This window comes from Syngnathus acus, chromosome 6, assembly GCF_901709675.1.
Source record: "Syngnathus acus chromosome 6, fSynAcu1.2, whole genome shotgun sequence".
Classification (NCBI taxonomy): domain Eukaryota; kingdom Metazoa; phylum Chordata; class Actinopteri; order Syngnathiformes; family Syngnathidae; genus Syngnathus; species Syngnathus acus.
The window spans coordinates 15,640,284-15,665,222 of NC_051092.1; the positions used below are offsets into that span (position 1 = coordinate 15,640,284).

At 43.7% G+C, this 24,939-nt stretch overlaps 1 protein-coding gene and 1 long non-coding RNA gene across 5 annotated transcripts in view; one reads left to right on the plus strand and one right to left on the minus strand.

Annotated features, from left to right (window-relative positions):
- LOC119123992 (anoctamin-1) overlaps window positions 1-24,939 on the plus strand; it is a 105,503-nt gene that overhangs the window by 55,052 nt on the left and 25,512 nt on the right. For 2 of the 4 annotated variants that reach the window (XR_005098155.1, XM_037253526.1), the window contains exons 11-16: window positions 1,701-1,861; window positions 3,442-3,524; window positions 18,874-18,885; window positions 19,491-19,565; window positions 23,048-23,116; window positions 23,225-23,426. Coding sequence is in view for 3 of the 4 variants with exons in the window: in XM_037253526.1 (XP_037109421.1) it covers window positions 1,701-1,861; window positions 3,442-3,524; window positions 18,874-18,885; window positions 19,491-19,565; window positions 23,048-23,116; window positions 23,225-23,426 (602 nt within the window). In the remaining variant the exon portion in view is untranslated. The remainder of the gene's footprint in view (window positions 1-1,700; window positions 1,862-3,441; window positions 3,525-18,873; window positions 18,886-19,490; window positions 19,566-23,047; window positions 23,117-23,224; window positions 23,427-24,939) is intronic. The other 2 variants (XM_037253527.1, XM_037253528.1) reach the window with 2 other exon arrangements.
- Window positions 26-21,220, minus strand: LOC119124104. The gene is made up of 3 exons (XR_005098168.1): window positions 20,836-21,220; window positions 9,185-9,187; window positions 26-36 (listed from the first exon to the last, which is right to left on the minus strand). It is a non-coding gene; the product is annotated as an uncharacterized LOC119124104 (long non-coding RNA).

The window sequence follows — 24,939 nt, forward strand, 5'->3', positions numbered from 1 at the left end:
CAAGGCCGTGAACTGTGTTCCCTCCATTAGAAGGGACTGTTCGTAGCCACTCAGCCATGGCTCCCTGCGTCACATGAAAATATGAAAGTAAAGTTATTTGATTTTAGACATTAAGGCCTCTGCTTCTCATCACGCACAGGATATTATGACACATGCTGCCATTTGTCTTCAGTGTAGAGACAAAACACACGTCTAGTATTGGTGATTATGTTACTTATACTTTGGAAGAGATCACTTGTTGAAACCATTAGCAACATCCTGTGGGCTCTGGGCAGCACTGAAACATGTGCCAAATAACAGGTTGATGAGACAATTTGTGCTGCAGATCTTTCACTATTTTGGTTTTGTCAGGATAGGAATCAGCTATATTGACTAAGTTTGTGCATGCCAAACAGGGAATTTGACTCCGGTTGACCTCAGTCTCTGTACAACATTTAAGTGACTAACAACATTCAGGTAACTAACAACATTTAAGTGACGAGAACAGGATGTTAATGCACAATGATGACTCCGAGTCTCTATGAGTGATGAGAGTTCATCAGAGCGACATCTAAAAATCCTAAAATGTGATTTCCAGGGATCTATTTTTCACATCCTGTCTCGTATAGTTCAATAGTACCTATGATGAAAATTACAGACCTCTGTCATAATTTTAAGTGGGATAAACAATCAGTGGCTAACTATATAAGTATATGACCGTGTATGAGAATGAGTGAAACAGCAAGCTGCTTTAAAACAGTCAATGGCATCCGTCTGATAGCAATGATTTTTGCACCACAGACCGCTTCTGTGTATTTTGATAGACCGCTGAAGATCGGGTGCAATAACACAAAAAGGACAGTCCAGTCGGTAGCGGCGTTTGTTTGCCGTCGCCTCAGCTCGAGTCAAGCAGCCGTTGGCTGGTTTCCACAATGACCACCAAGAACCAAGAACAAGCCGGCCACCTCAATGGTTTTTCATGCGTTACCAGCACTGTATTTATAGTCTGGCCAATTTAAGATCTTGCTGCAGATCTTCTCTACCCATCTCTAGCATGGAATGCAATTGCTTTTTGTGAATTTTTTATATTTTGTGAATCTTTTATCTTTCAATCGATCTGCTTTTTCAAATAAAAAAACTTCACAATATAAACCCCCCTCCCGCAAAGAAAAATTGTTCCAGCACAAAAAAAAAACCCAGATCCACCACTTTTTCATGACCATTTAGCTCACAGGTGTCAAACTCAAGGCCCGGGGGCCAGATACATCATTTTATGTGGCCCGCGAAGACAAATTGTGCATCAAATTCGTGTCATTACTAGAATTGCAAAATGTCTTCACTTTTAATAATATCTGTTTTTTAAAATATTTGACCAGTTTTTACTCGTCTGATTTGAGAACGAGTTATTTGTTTTGTAGCTTTTACTGTATATAATATGAGGTGCTCATACATTTATTTGGGTTGACAGTCATAACGGCCCTCCGAAAGAAGCTATGACTACAATGCGGCCCGCGAAAAAAATGAGTTTGACACCCCTGATTTAGCTGAACAGAACAAGATAAAGAAATCTTGATAGTATGTTCACTCCTTGGGATATTTTCAGCTGCCTAAAACGTGATCAAACTTGCAGCTGATACATTGGTGCCTTTTAACCTAAAGTTTCACTTTTGCTAATTTTAAGACCTTTATATTGAACTTTATATTCAAATTGTGTCTTACAGCATGGAGATATGCCACGAAAAAAACAACATCACAATGTGTCCTTTGTGTGATAAAGTGTGCAGCTACTGGAAGCTGAGTTCTGCTTGTGGAACTGCAAGAGCCAGTCACTTATTCGACAACCCAGCAACCGTATTCTTCTCTATATTCATGGCTCTTTGGGGTGGGTGAACGCATGCACGCACGCACGCACGCATGCACGCACGCACGCACGCACGCATGCACGCACACACGCACACTCACAGAATATTTTAAATATTTTAAATATTTGCATTTTAGCTTCTCTCCTGACATTTTAGCATGCTGTATGTTGATTCTGATGCTGGTTTAAATTATTGATGTCAATCTCAAACAGCATTAGAGTAATTTTGCTTGAAAAACATTGTTGTGATTGTTGTTATTGATTAGTGTCATTTGTAAATCTCATTGACTATTTAGGAAAACAAATACAGCTAATGCCTAATAACTTGGAACTGTGTATGTGTGTGTGTGTGTGTGTGTGTGCGTGCATGCGTGTGCGCGCACGTGTGTGTATGCGTACGTGCGCGTGTGTGTGTGTCAAAAGGAAATTCTAGCTGATTTCATATTGTAAATCTAATATTTAAAAAAAAAAGTTTCTTTATAATGAATTGCCCTGAAAATTAAGCTAACAATAAACAGTCTGAAGGATTTAGTCTTTACAAGGAAGTTATTGTGTATAGGATACAAGTGAATTGAGTGAAAATGAATTTATATGATGTTGTGAGTTGAATCTTGTTTTTAATTGACTCAAATACTAAATTCATTTAGAGGGATCCAATATTCAGAACGGTATTTTCTGACTGTCAACCCTTTCAATTAAGCTTTACACCTGATTATATTTGAGTGGGATATGATTAATATGATTCAAATTACAGTCAAACCTCGGTTTTCGACCACAATCCGTTCCAGAAGGCGGTTCGAGAAGTGAATCGGTCGAATTCCGAATCTACTTTTCCCATTACAAATAATGGAAACAATTTTAATCTGTTCCAAGACTAAAAAAAGCGCCTTTTTTAAGCATTCTTAATTGGCGCATTTTTGTCCGATCGCGCAACCGCAGCGCACCACCAAACGCGCAACAGTAGCGTGTCGCCGACCGCGCAACTACACCGCGCTGGTCGCATTATTGAGACAGAGCCGTCGCTGAAATTTAGAAAATATTTTTAAAGTCCTGATGTACTTTCCAAAATGTAAGTGGACCTCAGTGCGCAGGGATCTTAATTTGGTCTGATTGCACAACCGCAGCGTGCCGGGCGCTCACTGTCGCATTGCTTTAGGAGCGTCTTTGTGTTTTAGGATGGCTTTACTGCTCCCACTTGCTTTCTTTGGAGGCATGATTAGGGGTTAATACAATCCTCAAAGTAACAAAAATCCAATAACGAACAGAGTCAGTCGGCATCCGGGCCGCGTGGTCTGGTTTTCTCGGGTCCTTTCGGCTCATCTCGCGAGGTTCGACCTCCGAATTCTGTTCGACAACCGAAGCAAAAAAATCTCAAATTTTTCGTTCGAATTCTGATTTGTTCGAGAACCGGGACGTTCGAAAACCGAGGTTTGACTGTATTTAATCAACCACAATGCACTGGAATTTATGAGATGTAAACATGTCACGACAGGTGCATTTCCCATGACAAAAAGAAATACCCTGCACATAAGAATACATCTTCCGAATTCCTTTTTTGACGATCTTTGACGATTGTCCTCTATTTTGTCTTTAAACATAAGCTGCCATGTTCATGGAGCATTGGAAGAGGAGGCAAATGAGACTTAATTATGAATGGGACCTGACTGGATTTGAAGACGAGGAGGTAAGGCTTAAATGTTAGGTTATTTGTATGGCCAATCCAATTAAACCATGATCGCCTAGGTTTTTCAAAGTCAGTAGCAAAGTCATTCACACATACAACTGGGCAAAGCAAATATATTGTCTTCTAATTGTTACAATATGAAAAATAGTCTGTGATTGGCTGGCAGCCAGTTCAGGGTGTCCCCCACCTGCTGCTCGACGTCAGGTGGGATAGGCTCCAGCACGCCCGCGAACCTAGTGAGGACAAGCGGTTTGGAAAATTTATGAATGGATGAAAAATAGTATCCTTCCATCCATCCATTTTCTGAAGCTCTTTTCCTCACGAGGACCATCGAGAGGGTCTGGGCTCCAGTCTTCCCTTGAACCTTCCTGTCTGGCATTTGCAATGTTCTCTCCCCATGCTGAGTGGGTTTCCTCCCACATTCCCAATACATGCATGTGATTATTATCAATTGAGAACTCTTCATTGAGTGTGAATGTGATTTTGAACTGTTGTTTTAACCATGTCCTACGATTGACTGCCGACCAGTTCAGAGTATACTCCATCCATCACCTAGTCATCTTGAATAGGATGAATGAAGATGAAAAAAACTATATAGCAGCCTTGTGAAAATGCACAGATGAAACTTTGCATTTTTCATCTTGTACTTGTTTCCTTCTCTTCCACTGTTTAAACAAGATATGGAAAAACCCTTTTTCAAGTACAAACCTTACTTTCAATGAAGTTGGGACAATATAAAAAACATAAGTAAAAACAGAAAACCATAATTTACTAATCTATTTCTGCCCTTATTCAATCAACTACATAACAAAAGCAAAATGTTAATGTTCAAAGGATGAACATTACTGGTTTTTTTTTAGTGTCCATGTACTCTCATTCAAAACGGTGTAACATTAAAAAACCAACCAGGAACATTGAGGAATGCTCAAAAACACCTTCCTAGAAAATGCTACAGGTTAATTGAAAACAGTCCGGTGTTACGATTTGGTATAAAAGGACCATCCCCAAAAAGACACAGTTAATCAAAATCAAGAATTAAGTAAAATTGTGTTCTTGCTGGCCTAAACTGACATGGTGCGGGCGATTGTTTTGACCCACATACAGAACGAACTCAGAGAGACCAAAGTGATCGTTAAGGATTTATTGAGTTACGGTTGGCAGTTGAGCCAGGTTATGAAACAGGAGTGGCCGGGCTGGTTCCTTGATGGGGGAGGGCGTGAAGCGTCGCCAGAGACGAGTGGATCTTAGCGGAGATCTGCGAGTGGGGTCCAGGAGCTGAAAGACAAAATCGCTCTGTCAGATTGTTCGATGGTATGCGGCGGAGGGCAAACGGGCCGACCGGAGAGCCAGGAGTCGTGGCGTAGGCAAGCAGGGTAGGGAACGTGGTTTCTACAGCTGTAGAGGTGACCAACATCGTCTAACACGACGAGTTGCTGGCAGCACACTCCTTAAGAGCCTCCACATTATGAGCCTGATAAGCCACACCTATGGGTCCTCAGCCACCCTGGTCACGGATAACCCCCTGAGGACAAAAGAGAAAGCTCCCAGACCCTGACACCACCCCCACCTCAACGGCCGCCACCTGGTGGCCCAGAAGTAGTCCGAAATCAGCGAAGGGTCACAGATGTAAGAACGGGGCACCCAATACCGGTCCTCGGGACCACAGCCCTCCCAATCGACGAGGTACTGCCAACCACAGCCCTGCCGACGGGAGTCCACGATCCGTCGGACCGGGTAGACTGGGTGCCCCTCAAAGTCCCTGGGAGACATGGAACGTGGGATGAATCCGGAGGTTCAGAGGTAGACGGAGACGGACTGCTGAGGGACTGACAACAGATATGATTTCGTACGGGCCAATGAAGCGTGGAGCAAGTTTCTTTGATATGGACTTGAGGAGAATGTCACGGGAGGAGAGCCAGACTCTTTGACCAGGGGAATATTGCGGAGCGGGTGTACGTTTTCGGTCGGCATATTTGCGGTTCTGTTCGACAGTGCGTTGGAGGGCCTTGATGGTGTTGGACCAGATCTGCTTACAGCGGCGCATGTGGTGGTGAACAGAAGTGACCGAAATCTCCTTCTCGTCGGCTGGGAATAGTGGAGGTCGATAGCCGAGTGACCCCTCAAACGGGGATAAGCCTGTGGCAGCGGAGTCATGTGAGTTGTGTGCATATTCCACCCATGGCAGGAACTTGTTCCACTTGGACGGGTTATCGGAGGTCAGACATCGGAGTGCGGCTTATGGTTCTTGGTTCATGCGTTCCGTCTGTCCATTTGACTGGGGATGGTAGCTGGATGTTAGAGAGACCTTTGCACCAAGAGCTGAATAGAACTGCTTCCAAACTTGGGAAATAAATTGAGGGCCTCGATCGGAAAGGATCTCCTGTGGGATGCCATGGAGACGGAAAATGTGCTTGACTAGGAGTTGGGCAGTCTGGAACGCAGAGGGGAGTTTTCTGAGAGGGACTAGATGACATGATTTTGAGAAACGGTCGATGATAGTGAGGATGGTGGTCATTCCTTGTGATACGGGTAAGCCTGTCATGAAATCCAGCGCGATATGGGACCAGGGACGTTTGGGTATGGCGAGAGGCTGTAGAAGTCCAGTGGGGGTCTGTGGGTCGCTTTGTTTTGTGCGCAGATGGGACAGGCGAGAACATATTCCCTGACGTCCTTGTCGATGGATGTCCACCAGAAGCGTCTGGCGACTAGCGCAATGGTGCGACTGGTCCCGGGATGGGCTGAGAACCTGGCAGAGTGAAAGCAGTGAATGAGGCGCGAGCGGACTGAGGAAGGGATATAGGTCTTCCCTGAGGGACCCGTACCCGGATCGGGTTCCTGAAGCTGAGCCTGAGCAACTACTTTCTCGATATCCCAGGAAAGGGCGCCTATGACGGAACTGGGGGGAAGAATGGGAGCTGGTTCCTCTTCTGACTCGTCTGGTTTTGTGTTCTGAGAGCCGGGCCGATAGGAGATGGACAAATTGAACCGGGAGAAAAACAAGGACCAGCGAGATTGTCGGGCATTCAGGCGCTTAGCGGACTGTAGGTAGGATAGGTTCTTGTGATCGGTCCAAATCAACACGGGATGTTCGGTGCCCTCCAGCCAATGGCGCCACTCCTCGAGCGCTAAGGGGTGAAGCTTGCCGTCGGTGTTGTGAAAGGATTGCCCCTGTTCCTGTGTTGTATGCATCAACCTCTAGGGTGAATTGTTTCTTGGGATCTGGATGGATGAGTATAGGTGCCTGAGAGAACTTCTCCTTAACCCCACAACCCCTCTGGACCCCACCCAGTCCCTCACTCTCTATGGATTCCCCACTCCTGAAATTCACTGACAGGATGAACGACCTTGTCTCTATTGGAACGCAATACACACCGCTCCAAAAACCCATATTTTCCTCCCTTAACCCCCTTCATAGTACAGCCCCTCCAACTCCACTGCACTGGAAAGAGCCATCACCAAAATGTCACAGAGCCCCCCAACCTCCTCTGAAACATGTCGCCTATGAGTGTGATTGATATGTGCCGGGTCCAGGCTATGATAACGATATTCAAGATTCAAGATTCAAGAATTTTTATTCGCCATGTTTGAGCATGCCAAACAAGGAATTTGACTTTGGTACATCACAGCCTCTGTTCAACATTTAGGTGAGTCGGGACCAATGTTCCCTCTAAGCTGCGCGCGTGCGCAATCGCGCACTGCCCGCACGTTCTCAGCGCACAAGAAATCTATCCAGCGCATAAACATCCCCCGCCCCCCCATTAGCCGTCGCTGGAATTTAGAAAATATTTTTAAACTCCTGATGTACTTTCCAAAATTCAAGTGGACCTAAGTGCGCAGGGAGCTTAATTTTGTCCGATCGTGCAACTGCAGCGCACCGCCGAACGCGCAAACGTAGCACGTCGCAGACCGCATAACTGCACCGCGCTGATCGCATTATTGTGACAGAGCTGTCGCTGAAATTTAGAAAATATTTTTAAAGTCCTGATGTACTTTCCAAAATTTAAGTGGACCTCAGTGCGCAGGGACCTTAATTTAGTCCGATCGCGCAACCGCAGCGCGCCGGGCGCTCACTGTCGCATTGCTTTAAGAGCGTCTTTGTGTTCCGAGTTGTAAGATGACACTGCTCTCGAGGCATGCCCATCTGAAGCAGTTCCTGATCCCGTTCGACTTGTCTATTTCCCTGGCACTATCCTCGTCTTTTTTCTCTAAAACATTCTCCGTGCTGGCTAAAACTTTTGCTAATTAGGCAAATGAGTAGTCAAATGATCTGACGAAGTAGCGCCAAAATGCTGCCGAAAATAAGGCAGCTGTTGTCGGAATACTGCTGCCAGCCCCCCCCATAAAAACAATTTTCTCAACGGATCTGCACGCCCGCGACCCCCGTGGGGACAAAGCGGTACAGAAGATGGATGGATGGATCTACACCACAGGTGTCAAACTCAAGGCCAGATACGGCCTGCCACATCATTTTATGTGGCCCGCGAAGACAAATTGTGCATCAAATTCGTGTGTCATTCCTAGAATTGCAAATTGTCTTCACTTTTAATAATATATATATATTTTTTAATATTTGACCAGTTTTTGCTCGTCTGATTTGAAAACGAGTTATTTGTCAGTTTGTTTTGTAGCTTTTACTGTATATAATATGAGGTGCTCATACATTTATTTGGGTTGACAGTCATAATGGCCCTCGGAAAGAAGCTATAACTACAATGCCGCCCGTGAAAAAAATGAGTTTGACACCCCTGATCTACACGATACACGAAAATGATACTCCCGACGGAAAAAAACACGGAAATCCGCAGATCCGCGGAAGATTCTCATCCCTACATTATGCAGGACTTAAATTCTGATATTGATCCAGAAAGTAACTTCTTTAATAATGAGATACATTTTAATTACTACACTGATGACCAATTTAAAAGTAAATGTAATCTTGAACATGGAGTATCGATTATACACTTAAACAGCAGAAGCTTATATACAAATTTTCAAAATATAAAAGATTACTTTAGACGGAAGAGATCAAGGAATGTAAATCTCTTGTCCAGTTAAAAAAAAAAGTACAAAAACTTTATTCTAGAGAAGTACAAATATGATGGTAGATAAATCAGGACCTATGGGACATTTTGTATTTCTATTATTTGTGTATGTGTATTTCAATGTATAGGTGGTAGGTGGCGTGTATATGGGCATGTACCGTATGTTTCGGACTATAAATTGCGTTCTTTTTCATAGTTTGGGTGTGGGGGCGACTTATACTCAGGAGCGACTTATATGTGAATTGTTTCACAAATTTTTACTTGATCATTAACACTTTACTTACTAGTATAGTTGATCACTTCACATGTTATTTTCACTTTAAACCGCATGAGGGTGCACTGTGACTGTGGAATAATTGGAGCCTCACTGACAATGAGTTCCATTCACTGACTTCCGAAGTCGGGAGATTTAATGATTTGGAGTGACACAGATGATTTGATAAACTTGTTATTTATGTCATAGTTATTTGACATATAGTTTATTTAGAGTAGCAACGTGTATGTTGTTAGATTTCAGTAATTTCCGATTGTCTAGGGAGGCCGTGAAGGAAGCAGGGGGGGGGGGCGGAAGAGCGATCCAGAGCGCTTGCTTAGACTTAGAGAGACTTAGACTTAGACAAACTTTATTGTCATTTTGCCAACACTAGGTGTACACAAAACGAAATTTCGTTGCATACGGCTTTCAACAATGTAGTGGTATTGCGGCTGGTTAAAAAGTGACATTCTATATAAAAATATGAAATAAGATAAGTATAAAGTACAAAGTGCAGCAGTGATAAAGTATGTAAACAGTGCAGGAGACAAAAGCAGTATTTACAAGTGTGCAGAGGAATGCTACGTTTGAATGTTCAACAGTCTGACGACAGCAGGGAAAAAACTATTGCAGAACCTGGTGGACCTGCAGCGGATGCTGCGAAACCTCTTCCCAGAGGGCAGCAGGGAGAACAGTCCATGGTGGGGGTGTGATGGGTCACTGATAATATTACGGGCTCGGGACACGCAGCGCTGGGATGACAAGTCCTGAATGGAGGGAAGAGGAGCCCCGATGATCCTCTCTGCTGTCCTCACCACTCTCCTCAGGTTCTTCCAATCGGAGGCGCTGCAACCTCCACACCACACCGAGAGACAGCTTGTCAGAATGCTCTCTATGGTGCTTCGGTAGAACGTCCTCATGATGGGTGGGGGCAGGTGGGCTCTCCTCATCCTCCGCAGGAAGTACAAGCACTTCTGTGCCCTCTTGACCAGTGTTGTGGCGTTCACAGTCCAGGTGAGGTCGTCTGTGATGTGGACTCCCAGGAATTTAGTGCTGCTGACCACCTCCACAGCTGAGCTGTTGATGATCAGTGGAGCGTGGTGAGGCTGGTTCTTCCTGAAGTCGACGATGATCTCCTTCGTCTTCTCCACATTCAGGATCAGGCTATTTTCTCTGCACCAGCCCACCAACTGCTCCACCTCCTCTCTGTAGTCCAGGTCGTTGTTGTCCCTGATGAGGCCCACCACCGTTGTGTCGTCTGCAAACTTCACGATGTGATTGGTGGTGAACCTGGGGGCGCAGTCGTGTGTCATCAGGGTGAACAGCAGGGGGCTCAGTACGCAGCCCTGAGGGGAGCCTGTGCTGAGGGTGATGACATCTGAGGTGTTCTGTCCGACCCGGACTGACTGAGGTCTGTTGGTGAGGAAGTCTAGCAGCCAGTTTCGAAGGGTGGTGCTGAAGCCCAGGTGTTCCAGTTTTTCCACCAGATGTTGTGGAATGATGGTGTTAAACGCTGAGCTGAAGTCCAGGAACAGCAACCGCACGTGGGTGTTCCTCTCCTCCAGGTGAGCCAGGCTCAGGTGAAGAACGGAGGAGATGGCATCCTCAGTAGAGCGGTTCTGCCGGTAGGCAAACTGGAACGGATCGAATCTTGGGGGGAGTCTGGAGACGATGTGTTCTTTGAGCAGCCTTTCGAAGCACTTCATCATGATGGGAGTCAGTGCCACAGGTCTGTAGTCATTCAATGAGGTGATTTGAGGTTTCTTCGGCACCAGAATGATGGAGGCAGCCTTGAAGCATACTGGCACTTTGGCTTGGTCCAGCGAGATGTTAAAAATGTCTGTGATGACACCAGCCAGCTGGCCTGCACATTCCTTGAACACCCGCCCAGGTATGTTGTCGGGGCCTGGGGCCTTACGTGGGTTGACTCTTCTCAGAGTCTTCCACACGTCGGCTGAGTCAAGGCAGAGGGCCTCCTCTTCCTGGTGGGGAACAGATTTAACTGCAGGAGTGCTGTTTAGTGCCTCAAAACGCCCAAAGAAGTTATTTAGACCATTTAGGAAGTCAGCATCAACCTCACCCACCGGGGGGGAGGATAAGTTGTAGTCCGTGATCGCCCGTATGCCTTGCCACATACTCCTGGTGTTATTGGCGTCGTGGAAAAAATCCTGAATTTTTCGACTGTGGCTTCGCTTCGCTAGCCTGATGGCACGGTTCAAGTTGGCTCTCGCTGTCCTCAGTGCCTCCTTGTCGCCAGACTTGAAGGCTGAGTTCCGTGCTCGTAGCGTATGACGTACCTCCTCAGTCATCCAGGGTCGTTGGTTGGCTCGGGTGATGATGTTCTTAGTGGTGCTGACGTCCTCGGAGCATTTGTTGATGTAGGCTGACACAGTCATGGCGTACTCATCAATGTCGATCTGATTGTCATATGTTGCTGCTGATTTGAACATGTCCCAGTCAGAGCACTCAAAGCAGTCCTGGAGTGCCTCGATGGCCCCCTCAGACCACACCCTCACCTGCTTCACTGTGGGTTTTGCTCTGATCAGCAGGGGCCTGTATGCAGGGATTAGCATAACAGATAGGTGGTCTGAAGAGCCGAGGTGGGGGCGGGGGGCTGCTCTGAATGCATCCTTTATATTGGTGTAAACCAGTGGTTCCCAAACTTTTGCAGGCTGGCGCCCCCTTTGGCTCTCCAGTGAATTCCTAGCGCCCCCCCCCCCCCCCCCCCAAGGACCGGCATTTATATAAATAAATAATACATTTATATAAATAAATAAATAATACATTTATAATATCATTACCATTACGTTGAATTAGTGGGAGCCCTGAGTTTGTTTCTCAGAAACGAGCCGGTCCCATCTAGACGTAATCGGAGACAATGACACCATGTGTTGGTCTCCATGTGTTGAAGCAGTTTTGAATGCTTCACTGCCTGGTTAGTTAGCCTGTCGCCACATATTAGCTTTGCGGGCTCGACTGGGGAAACATGTCACGTGACCGGGACGAGTGTCTTGACCTGAATTAATTGATCGTCGATAAAAAAAAAATTCTGTGCGGCTTGGCGGCCCGGTACCAAGTGACCCACGGACCGGTACCGGTCCGCGGCCCGGTGGTTGGGGACCACTGCCCTAACCAGCTCAACACAACACAACACAACACAACACGGCGCATTCTGGCGAGTCCCCAATTTCATGTTGACTTGAACTCAAGATGATGTTGACCGCCAGAATGCGGTTTTTATTATAAGATAAAATTCTGAACATTACAAGCTTGAAATTACAAACCTGAGCTTTTGCTTTTGTAGTCTATGCTGTCGGATCTGACTGGGCCAGAGCGGCGTGTTGTGTACAAATCGACTGCCGCCCCCCTACCGCCCCCCTACCGCCCCTTTCTTCCTCACCGCCCCCCCAGATCTTTCCACCGCCCCCAGGGGGGCGGTACCGCCCACTTTGGGAACCACTGGTGTAAACCAAGTCCAGAGTGTTCTCTCCCCGAGTTGGAAAATCCACGTGTTGGTAAAAATGAGGGAGAATAGTCTTCATGTTAGCCTGGTTGAAGTCCCCAGCAATGATGAAAACACCCTCTGTGTGCGTGGATTGCAGCTCACTGATTGTCCGATAGAGAACACTCATGGCCTCTTTTGTATTAGCGCTAGGAGGCACATACACAGCCGTGATGCTAACAACAGTAAACTCTCTGGGCAGGTAGAAGGGTCTGCAGTTAACAGTCAAAAGCTCGATGTCCGAAGAGCAGAAGCTGGCGACAGATCTAGCATTTTTGCACCAGTTGTTGTTGATGTAGACACACAGCCCACCTCCTCGGGATTTACCGCTTAGCTCGCTGTTTCTGTCGGCGCGGAATGTAGCGAGCCCCTCCAGGCTAACGGCGTTGTCCGGTATTGATGAGTTCAGCCATGTCTCCGTCAGGATAAGAGCGCAGCAGTTTCTAACCTCCCTCTTTGAAGAGAGTTCCAGTTGTAGATGGTCCATTTTATTATCCAGTGAGCGGACGTTGGAGAGGAAGATGGATGGAAGCGGCGGTTTGTAGGGGTTAGCTTTAAGCTTAGCCGTTAGCCCACCTCGACAGCCGCGCTTTCGCCGCCGGTCACACCACCTACGCTTACTCCTCCTCCGGCGTGTGCTGCCCGGCGAGCCCGCTGCATCGTGAGCTTCTGGGGCTAGCGCCCTAAGCACTCCGAGGCTACGTAAACAGACTAGGGTAGTTGTGGCTACGAGTCTGAAAACACTTGATGACCGTACCTCCAGCAGGCGCTGGCGATCGATCATACACTAATCTACTGGATGGATAAACTAAACTTTGTGTTGTTTGTAGTGTCCTAGGCGACATATTTTGTGAAAATACTCGTCGGTTGTTGAGCACCGTGGCGGCCGCGGCCAACTGGGGCGCCGCCATCTTGTTTTTGCGTGTGTTGGCTCATATGTTGAGCTCTTGATTTGTGAAATAAAGAGCCGGTTACCAAACCCACGTCTTGCCTGGTACTTTGGTAAAGCTACAATATAGTTATATAGTAGATCCGTGGAATAATTGGGGCCGCAGCTGATTATGAGGCTGACGTCAGCGGCGCACGTAGGTCCGGAATCGACAGCTGTTTTTTGTTTTGTTTTTTGACACAGAGAATTTTTTTTTAAGTGACACAAGACGAAGATTCCGTTGGATTTAAAGATTTGGAGTGACGCGGATGGTTTGATAAAATTGTTGTTTATATTATTGTTATTTCATACATAGTTTATATATTGTTATATGGGCCTGTAGAAAAATTTGAACTGCAACGCACCGCAGACGTCAGACTTGTTTACATAAAGGAGGACGAACTCGATCGATGGCTTTAATGATTTGGAGTGACACAGATGGTTTGATAAAGGTGTTATTTATGTTATAGTTATTTGAATAAGTGTTAATGTTACATCAGGCCCGTTCTCAGCTTCTCGTTTGTGTTTATGTCACGTTAGCATACCATATCGTTAGCCTGTTGTTGCTGGTTCATGTCTGTTTTTGGTGTTGGATTTTGTCGAATAAATTTCCCCCAAAATGTGACTTATACTCCGGTGCGACTTATATATGTTTTTTTCCTCCATATTGTGCATTTTATGGCTGATGCGACTCGTATTCCGGAGCGACTTTTAGTCTGAAAAATACGGTATGTATATGTATGAACTAGGTGTTGTAAATATATACATGTGTGTATTTAGATGTATGCATGTGTACTGTATATGCCTACATGTAATACTTAAAGGTAAACAGGTTAGGGCATTTACAAGCTACATAGCTTCAGCCTTAACTAGGGGTGTAAATCGCGGGTTTTGTCACGATACGATATCATATCGATACAAAGAAGCACGATATGAATCACAATACATCACGATATAGTGCTCTACGATCGATATAGAACAATATCCTGATTTATAACAATTCATACGCAAAATCAACAAGGTACTGCAAACTCTTTATTTAGGAAATTACAAGAGTATTGTAGTATACAAAGTGCTTATTTTAACACTGAACTTTATCAAATTCCTATATTTTTTCTCATATAAGTAAGTAAAGAAAAATGAATATTCTTTCTTTTTTTGTAATACCATTAACTTTAAAGTGCATTACTGAACTATTTAATTACAAAACAAAAATAAGTTCTTTATAATGAATGTAGTAAACATTACACCTTGACCATATGTTCTAATCCAAATGCAAAAAAAAAAACACATTCTCTTGCAATACCAGAGAACTATACACTAACTTCTTGGACACTAGCCATAGCACCAGCCCAGGAGCCGCGTAGTTGTCGGCTCCCCTTTCACGTGCCTGCTCTGCTCACAACACAACACGCCGCGCACTGCTCCCGGAAAGAGGAAGCAAGCAACAATGAACTGGATTTCAAAATAAAGTCGCGTCTAATGTCCGAGGTCAAAAACGGGCGATATAGATCGATGTTTACGTTTAGCATCGATGCCAACAAATCGTAGAGCATTGTATCGATTAATCGATGTGTATCGATGAATCGTTACACCCCTAGCCTTAACCCTTTTGGTCAGCCTTCTGAACATTGAGCTTTAGGGCTCTTTTCATTTTGTTTTGTTTTGTTTCTGTGTTATTGATTTTTTATTCGCTTTCTGTGGATATTTTCGTACTGAATATGATGTATATATTTTGCTGATCGAAATAAACTAAAAAAAAAAAGTTTTCCTAAATATCTACAGGCCACCTATATTCTGTGCAAACTTTTTTGATGACTTTTCTGAACTACAGTGGAGCCTCGGTTTTCGAACGTCCCAGTTCTCGAACAAATCGGTATTCGAACAAAAAATCCGAGATTTTTTTGCTTCGGATGTCGGACGAAATTTCGGTTGTCGAAACTCGCGAGATGAGCCGAGAGGACCCGCATGCCAACAGTTCATTATTACATTCTCGTTACTCTGAGGATTGCATCAACTCAAATCATGCCTCCACAGGAAGCAAGTGGGAGCAGTAAAGCTGATCATGGCGAAAAGAGGAAAGTAGTGCGCAAAACGGTTGAATTTAAAAAAGAAATAATCGCAAAATATGAGTCCGGTGTGCGTGCGTCAGAGTTGGCGCAGGAGTTTTGCATGGCAAAATTGACAATAAGCTCGATCCTGAAAAACAAAGACGCTCTTAAAGGAAGTGATGTTGCGAGAGGGGCGACTGTGTTTACCAACAAACCTTTGCGCTTTGTTGTCCTTTTTTTCCCCTCACAATTTAAAAAGATATCTTTTACTATATATTAGAATGAAACAGACAAGCGAGTTGCTACAGATACGGCAATACATTCCCCAGCCTAGCCTACTCTATCAATTCAGTTTATTATTTATATTATTTATTTATACGTTATCTACTCACTTATTTATGCAGTTTATGGTGTAAAATAATGAAAAAAATGCTCTAAAAAAAGCATTTCTTTTGGCTTGGAACGGATTAATTCTTTTTCATTATTTGTAATGGGAAAAATGATTCGGAATTCGAACGATTCACTTCTCAAACAGCCTTCTGGAACGGATTGCTGTCGAAAACCGAGGCTCCACTGTACTGTCCACAATTTGCATTGAATTTGACTGTGTTATTATTGTTAGTGATTTTAATATTCATGTGGACAATGCTCAGGACAGAAGCGCTAGAGAGCTGTGTTGCATCCTTGAAAATCATGGATTAATTCAACATGTGACAGAACCAACACATATCAAAGGTCACACTTTGGATTTAATTATCTCTAAAAGTTTAAACATTTCTAAGGTTGAGGTGATTGACGTTGGTCTGTCTGACCATTCCTGTGTGTTCTTTAAAAGCACTTTCTCTGTACATAGAAGTGTTCAAACGGAGGTAATCTCAAAACGGTACATCACTGATAACACTAGAGAAATGTTTATCCAGTTTTTCTCTCCGACAACTGCCCTCTCCTGCATTACAGTTAATGAACTTGTGAAAAAATTTAACATTAAAGTTACAAATTTTACTGACGCCATTGCACCAGTGAAGGTGAAGGTGATCTCTGGCAAGAAGAAATCTCCATGGAGAAATGACACCCTGGTTAGTTAAAGTTAAGTTAAAGTCCCAATGATCGTCACACACACAACTGGGTGTGGTGAAATTTGTCCTCTGCATTTAACCCATCCCGTGTGATTTTGATCCATCCCCTGGGGGAGAGGGGAGCAGTGAGCAGCAGCGGTGCCGCGCTCAGGAATCATTTGGTGATCTAACCCCCCAATTCCAACCCTTGATGCTGAGTGCCAAGCAGGGAGGCAATGGGTCCCATTTTTATAGTCTTTGGTATGACCCGGCCGGGGTTTGAACCCACAACCTTCCAGTCTCAGGGCGGACACTCTACCACTATGGCCACTGAGCTGTATCGATAAAAGAGAATGCCGAAAAGCTGAACGCAGGTGGCGAAAAACAAATCATGTTCATTATGACATCTATAAAGAGAAACTTCATATTTATAATCTGGAATTGAGAAATGCAAGGCAGTCCTTTTTCTCTGACATCATCTCCAAAAACAATAATAATTCACATGCCCTGTTTGCTACTGTCGACAGGCTAACAAATCCTCCTGTGTCAGTAACCCCTGAACTTCTATCCACTAGGGCAGGGGTCGGGAACCTTTTTGGCGGACAGAGCCTTACATGCCCATTTTTTTACAAATCATTTCCCGTGAGAGCCATACCATTTAAAAAAAACGATAGGCTAGATACAATTAAATGCATGTACTTGAATTAAGACCAAATGATTTTTTTGGAGTGTACTAATGTATTCTTTTTAATAACGTCACCAAAAGAGCCATATCTGGCTCGCGAGCCATAGGTTCCCGAAGCCTGCACTAGGGCCGGCAATGAATTTGCCTCTTTCTTCACTGGCAAAATTCAGAAAATTAGACAAACGGTCACTACCTCCATTGCAGGTACAGGATATGTGTCAGCCCAGTGTGAACCCAAAATCACTTGTGATGGGATGACACAATTTGATCCAATCAACCATACAAACCTGGAGGACAACATCTGAAATCCTCCTCCTGCTGTTTGGATATTCTGCCAACAAGCTTTTTGAAAACAGTTTCTAACTGCATGGCCTCAGATCTCTGTCTCAGGTGTGTTCCCACAGGCCCTGAAAACTGCAGTCATCAAGCCACTCCTAAAAAAGAATAATTTAGACAATTCAGTGATGAATAACAACAGGCCCATATCAAACCTACCGTTCTTAAGTAAAGTAATTGAAAATGCTGTTTTTAAGCAGCTGACTGGCACTAAACAACTGTTTCGATGTCTTCCAGTCAGGTTTCCGACCGCACCACAGCACTGAGACGGCTCTCGTTAAGGTCTTCAACGATATTCATTTAAACACAGACAGTAGCAAAATTTCAGTCTTAGTATTACTGGATCTAAGTGCTGCATTTGACACAGTTGACCACAACATATACATACACTAGAACTGGGTGGGACTTTTTGGCATAGCACTTAAGTGGTTTGAATCCTACTTAAAGGACAGAGACTACTTTGTGTCTATAATAATAATAATAATAATAATAATAATAATAATAGATCGGTTTTATATAGCGCTTTTCTAAACATTCAAAGCCACGTTACATAGAACATTCACGCTTAATTGCTCACACACAAGCACATACACACACACACACACACACACACACACACACGCACACACACACACACACACACACACACACACACACACACACACACACACATTATCAAGTCAACAATAAATATCTTGTGTTTGCAGTGTAATGAATTTAATATAGAGTAGGTTGATGGAGGTTTGCATTTTTTGTTAGTATAAAACGTTTTACACAATGTCCCAACTACATTGAAATTGCATTTGTACAAATATAGTCTTCCCTCAACAAGATAGCTGTTACTCAATTAACATCATTTGCATTAATACAGTACTGTATTTGGCCCAGGTGTTAGAGTGGATATTTCTTAACTTAGAGGATGCGGCCATTCTATACCTTCACAGCCTTCAACTCTTCAAGCAAGAGACTGAACCTCCCAGTTGCCTCTGTTTTGTAATCAATGTGTGAATGAGCCGCTTTGTTTATATTACCATCCATCCATTCATTTTCTATACCGCTTGTCCACACGGGGGTCGCGGGATTCCTATCCCAGCAGTCATCGGGCAGTAGGCGGGGGACACCCTGAACCGTTTGCCAACCAAACGCAGGGCACACAGAGACGAACAACCATTCGCACTTGCACTCACACCTTGGGACAATTTGGAGTGCTCAATCGATCTACCAAGCATGTTATTTGGGATGTGGGAGGATACCGGAGTGCCCGGAGAAAACCCAAGTGGACACGGGGAGAACATGCAAATTGCACAAACGGAGGGCCAGAGGTGGAATCGAACCCGCACCTTCCTAACTTTTATAATACCAATTTACAATAATGTACATTATTGTTTTATTATTGCATGTATTAATTATTATTACCGTAAGGATTCTGATTGCTTTTACTAACAATAGATCTTTGCCCTTCACCCCCCTCTGTCTCTTTTGGTTTATTTTTCACAGGAAGCGCTCAAGGTTTGGATAAAGTATTTCACTTTTTTCTCCCTAACATTATTATTCTGTCTCTTTTCTACATCCATATTAATTTCTCCTTCTCGCTAAATATTATAATAAATCTATTAATAAAAACAATTGAAAAACAAACAACAAAATAACTTATAGCTGGACCAATGAGCATGATTTTTGGCGGTACTTTTGTACCTTGGTTTTGCAAGGGCTGATTAGCAGTGTTGGAATTTATTCACATGTGTAAGTGTGGTGAATGAATTCCTTCTCAGTCCTTATAGTCTGAGGTAAGGTTATTTATAATACATACATACATAATACATAATACAAAAGGTATTCTACATGAGTTACACATTCAATTTCTTGAATGAGTCCTGCAGCATTACCAAACTGTTCATTTTTAATTGAGATTAAACCAAAATTACAATACCTCATCTTGAGTGATGGTTATAAAGGTTAACAATGATTAAATTACTTAAGTGTCTCTCTTATCATTTAAATATGACTTTCTTCTTCCGCAGGGTCTCTATCCATCTTTTTTATGCATTCTTATTTACTTTACCCCAATCCCTTTTCACACCCAGCAGTTATTTTTCTGTCCATCACTACCACAGGACCATCCCAGAGCTGAGTATGAATTCCAAGTCATGAAGAAGTCTTTAAGCAGAGATCACAAAACACAATATAAGGTAATACATGCTTTTGTGGTTTTTCATTAGTCTTAGACCCTGTTAATAGTATCTGTATGCCTTTCTCCATTCAATGACCCAGGTAGGTTCAGTGATTTTGAAGCTACATTTATTTTGACACTTAATTGTGTGAAGGCAATGGCCTTCACACATATGTTATTCTACACCAGTGGTCACCAACTCACCCTCAAGGGCGCCAATCCAGCCTGTTTTAGATGTATCCCCCCTGCAACACACCTGATTCAAATAATCAGGATCGCTATCAGCCTTAATAGAGCTTGCTGATGAGCTGATCATTTGAATCAGGTGTGTTGTTGCAGGGCTGCACCTAAAACAGGCTGGATTGGCGCCCTTGAGGACCGGAGTTGGTGACCCCTGTTCTACACCATTCACTTTATTATTACTATTGTGTGAAGGCGATGGCCTTCACACATATGTTATTCTACTCCATTCTCTATTATTGTGTGAAGGCAATGGCCTTTTTCCGTTTTCGCAAAATTCGCAAGATTCCGACAAATTTTTCCCCATTCATTCTTAATGGCACATTCGACATTTCACATTTACGTCGTTCCAATTTGAAATTCACATCATTCAGCACATTTGAATCACATTCGGAAAGATTCTCGACATTCCCAAAATTGCCAAATTCAAAAGTTTCACGTTTTCACGTTTAGAATTTCGACAAAATTTCACAAGATTTCGTTTTTCACCTCTAATTTCTACATTTTTCAACCGACTCAACCCATTCCAACTTTCAACTGTTCATCTTTTGCCTACCTATTCCACAACTTCTCACCAACCAAAAATTCCAAATTTTCAAATTTGAAATACAACCAAATTCTCCAAAATTTCGTTTTTCTACTCTAATTTCTACATTTTCCAACCGATTCAACCCATTCCAACTTTCAACTGTTCATCTTTTGCCTACCTATTCCACAGCTTCCCACTTACCAAAAATTCCAAATTTGAAATTCAACCAAATTCTCCAAAATTTCGTTTTTCTACTCTAATTTCTACATTTTTCAACCGATTCAACCCATTCCAACTTTCAACTGTTCATCTTTTGCCTACCTATTCCACAACTTCCTCAACCAAATTCTCCAAAATTTCGTTTTTCTACTCTAATTTCTACATTTTTCAACCGATTCAACCCATTCCAACTTTCAACTATTCGTCTTTTGCCTACCTATTCCACAACTTCCCACTTACCAAAAATTCCAAACTTTCAAATTTGAAATTCAACCAAATTCTCCAAAATTACGTTTTCTACTCTAATTTCTACATTTTTCGACCGATTCAACCCATTCCAACTTTATTCACTTTGTTCACCTTATGCTTACCATATTTACCCCCATTCACCCCCACTTCCACTATGCTTACACAATTCAACCCTTGACCCCCACTTCCAGTGTGGCGGCCATCTTGGATTGACCCTGAAGTGCCCCCAATGAACCCAGAATGAACCGGAAGTGCCCCAAATCAAACCGGAAGTGACCCCAAATAGACCGGAAGTTACCTCAGGTAAACCGGAAGTGGCCCAAATCAAACCGGAAGTGACCTCACGTAAACCGGAAGTTACCTTTTTAAACCGGAAGTGACCTTTTTAAACCGGAAGTGACCCCAAATAAACAGGAAGTGACCTCTGCTAAACCGGAAGTGACCTAAATTAAACCGGAAGTGCCCCAAATAAACCGGAATTGACCTTATTTCAACAAGAAGTGCCTTAAATGAAACCAGAAGTGACCTAAATATAACATTTACTCTAACTTTTATAATTTTTGTCCGATTCAACCCGTTTCAACTTTTGAAATGTTGGCGCAATTTTTTTTTAAATTCCCATTCATGGTCTTCGCCTACACACGCAATTTCTCCAGAAATTGCATTTTCTAGTTTAAAAAAATGTGTTTTTGTTTGTGTAATTGTCACTCAGTGTATGTTTCATGGTGTCACTTATAACGTTGAAAAATAAGCAATAAGTTGATATTAGTGTTACCCCCCATTTAGTCAGAGGTGGGCATTCTGTCTCAAGGTTGGAACAGTGCGTTTGACTGAGAATGAACTGAGGTTTTTTTGGGCGTCTGTAATCGTCCCCTATCCGGGTCAAATGTCAACTAACCTTTCAGTTGGTCTGACAGACAGTTTTGGCACACCAATATGGAAGTCTGCCAAAGACAAGGGTTTCTGTTCTTTATCTCACTTGTGTAATATGCCAATTCAGTATGTTCAGACTGAATTTGAATGTTAACCCAGAAGTGGATGCCCGAAGTGGATGTGAATCGTAAATTAGCCAGCTACGTATTGAGCTTTACATTAGCAACCTGATCTTAAATTTGTTGTGAAACCTCTGCCCTTAGCCTCTCTCGCATTGTCGGACATGGCAAAAAATGAAAGCCGCTTACCCCAGTATGAATGTCTTCTTATTTTTAGGATGCCACTGATGGCCGCGAAATAATATTTTGTATGACATTGCAATAACTGACTTGGATTTCATATTACCTTAGGCTACAATGTAGAATGCAATCCGAGTTAAAATATGTCATTTAAAAAAATGTTTAAGGTATGATTGTGACAGCTTGTGTGAGACTTGACGGCTGTGTATGTATTTGTGACGTCTGTATGTAAAATGTGCATGTGCGTGAAGAAGCGTCCTGGAGGATGAAATGTGTGCGGTTGTAAACTAGGAGCGTATACCGCGCCTACCGTCCTAAAACACCTGGGATAGGCTTCAGCACCTCTGCGACGCTCGCGAGGATAAGCGGTTCAGAAGATGAATGACCAAACAAACGAACAGTTTAATCGTAAGCAATTTGATGATCTTGGAACTACTCAGAAACCATCCATCTGTTTGTCCGTCCTTACATCCCTCCCTACCTCCCTCCATCATCCATCCATCCATCCATCCATCCATCCATCCATCCATCCATCCATCCATCCATCCGTTTTCTGAACCGTTTATCCTCACGGGGGTTGCGAGCATGCTGAAACTTATCCTAGCTGTTTTAGGACGGTAGGTGGCATACATCCTGAATTGGTTACCAGCCAACAGTGTTCCATAGTAGAATGCATGGCAGTTATACAAAGAAACACTTGTTAAAAAACACACAGTTCTTTCTTTTAAGGATGTAAAGAGCACTGAGTTACCTTGTGCTATACAAAGTTACCTTGTGCTATACAAATAGTGCCTTTCCTCTCCTATTAAGAACATGCAGCGCATACATTATTTAAAGTAGAACAGTCAAAAGCCTTTACAAACATTTGAAAACAAAGAACTACAACTGACAGTGTTCATTCTTTTCATAATTTTAGTTTGAAAAAAACTTTTTGGGGTAACATTTTTGTCCGTTTATTTAGTTTGTTTTTTCTGAACATTCTTGAATACATTTTACTTCGTGGCCATTATGTCCTTCGCTGACCACTGACCACCTTTAATGATAGTGCACTTATTAAAATCTGCATTTTCAAAAGCCCTTATATTTCCTCAGATGGAAAAGCTGACATGTCGAGATCGCCTTCCTGCCTACATGACAAATGTTGTCACAATGTTGTTGATGGTAAGGCGTTACTACATGTATCTTTGTAATTGGTTGTGATAGTCTTGTACATATAGTATGATATGATGTACATTGTATCTGTGTAACTGTGCATTTTTGTGTTGTTAGATGGGTGTTACGTTTGCCATTGTTTTTGGTGTGATCATATACCGGATCTCCACAAAAGCTGCTCTTCATATGAGCTCCAATCCAGTGACACGGAACCATGTACAACTTACAGTCAAAACAACAGCAGCCATTATCAACCTTGTGGTCATCCTTATACTAGATGAGGTGTATGGAGCTGTGGCACGATGGCTTACTGTTTTAGGTAAGTGTAATTAAATATATGAACCATTTACACCAGCTCAGTGGCCTAGTGGTAGAGTGTCCGCCCTGAGACTGGAAGGTTGTGGGTTCAAACCCCGGCCGGGTCATACCAAAGACTATAAAAATGGGACCCATTGCCTCCCTGCTTGGCACTCAGCATTAAGGGTTGGAATTGGGGGGTTAGATCACCAACTGATTCCCGAGCGCGGCACCGCTGCTGCTCACTGCTCCCCTCTCCCCCAGGGGATGGATTAAAATCACACGGGGATGGGTTAAATGCAGAGGACAAATTTCACCACACCCAGGTGTGTGTGTGACGATCATTGGGACTTTAATCTTTAATCTTAAATGCACAACAATTAACAAGGAGCAGGTGACAGTGATTGCGGTGATTACGGGAGATGCACAGGCAGGAAGGGGTGAGAGCACAACAAACACGTGGGTGCGACACATGCGGGACTAGCAGGAGAGAGTGCAGCAGAAACGCCCATCTGCGGGGCGATTGGCGCGACCGGGGAGCGGAGACGTGACAGGCAGCCACCCAGGACGGCATTCTCTGAGGGGTGACGCAATACTAATACATCTGGCAGGGTCAAGTTAAATCATAAAAAATATACAAGACTCAACCTGTACGAGATTCAAACCAGCATCCTTTTTTTTTTTTTTTTGATTTTGTATTCAAAAGTGTATCTTTGCACAAAACACTGGGTTTAGGGAAAATCCACAGCAGTCTATGCAAAGACTCGAGTAAAAACAAAAGTTATAGCCTCTTAAAAGATATGTTTTTGCCATTCCAAACATTACACAAACAATAACATGAACAGTGTTGTGTTCCAGTGTGCATATCATCACGCATATTTAAGAGCAGTTTAAGCAATGACAGATTTCCTGGCAAAGTATATCCCACTTTTGATTTAATTACTCTGAATAACTTCCCATGGGCTCACCACCTGTGGGAGGGGCCAAAGGGGTCGGGTGCAGTGCAAGCTGGGCGGCAGCCAAAGGCAGGGACCTTGGCGGTCTGATCCCCGGCTGCAGAAGCTGGCTCTTGGGACATGGAATGTCACCTCTCTGGCTGGAAAGGAGCCCGAGCTGGTGTGCGAGGCAGAAAAGTTCAGACTAGATATAGTCGGACTTGCCTCCACGCACAGTTTGGGTTCCGGTACAAGCCCTCTCGAGAGGGGCTGGACTCTCTTCCACTCTGGAGTTGCCCACGGTGAGAGGCGTCGAGCAGGTGTGGGTATACTTATTGCCCCCCGGCTGGGCGCCTGCACATTGGGGTTCACCCCGGTGAACGAGAGGGTAGCCTCCCTCCGCCTTCGGGTGGGGGGACGTGTCCTGACTGTTGTTTGTGTCTATGCACCAAGCGGCAGCTCAGTACCCACCCTTCTTGGAGTCCCTGGAGGAAGTGCTGGAGAGCGCTCCTTCTGGGGACTCCATCGTTCTACTGGGTGACTTCAATGCTCACATGGGCAATGACAGTGGGACCTGGAAGGGCGTGATTGGGAGGAACG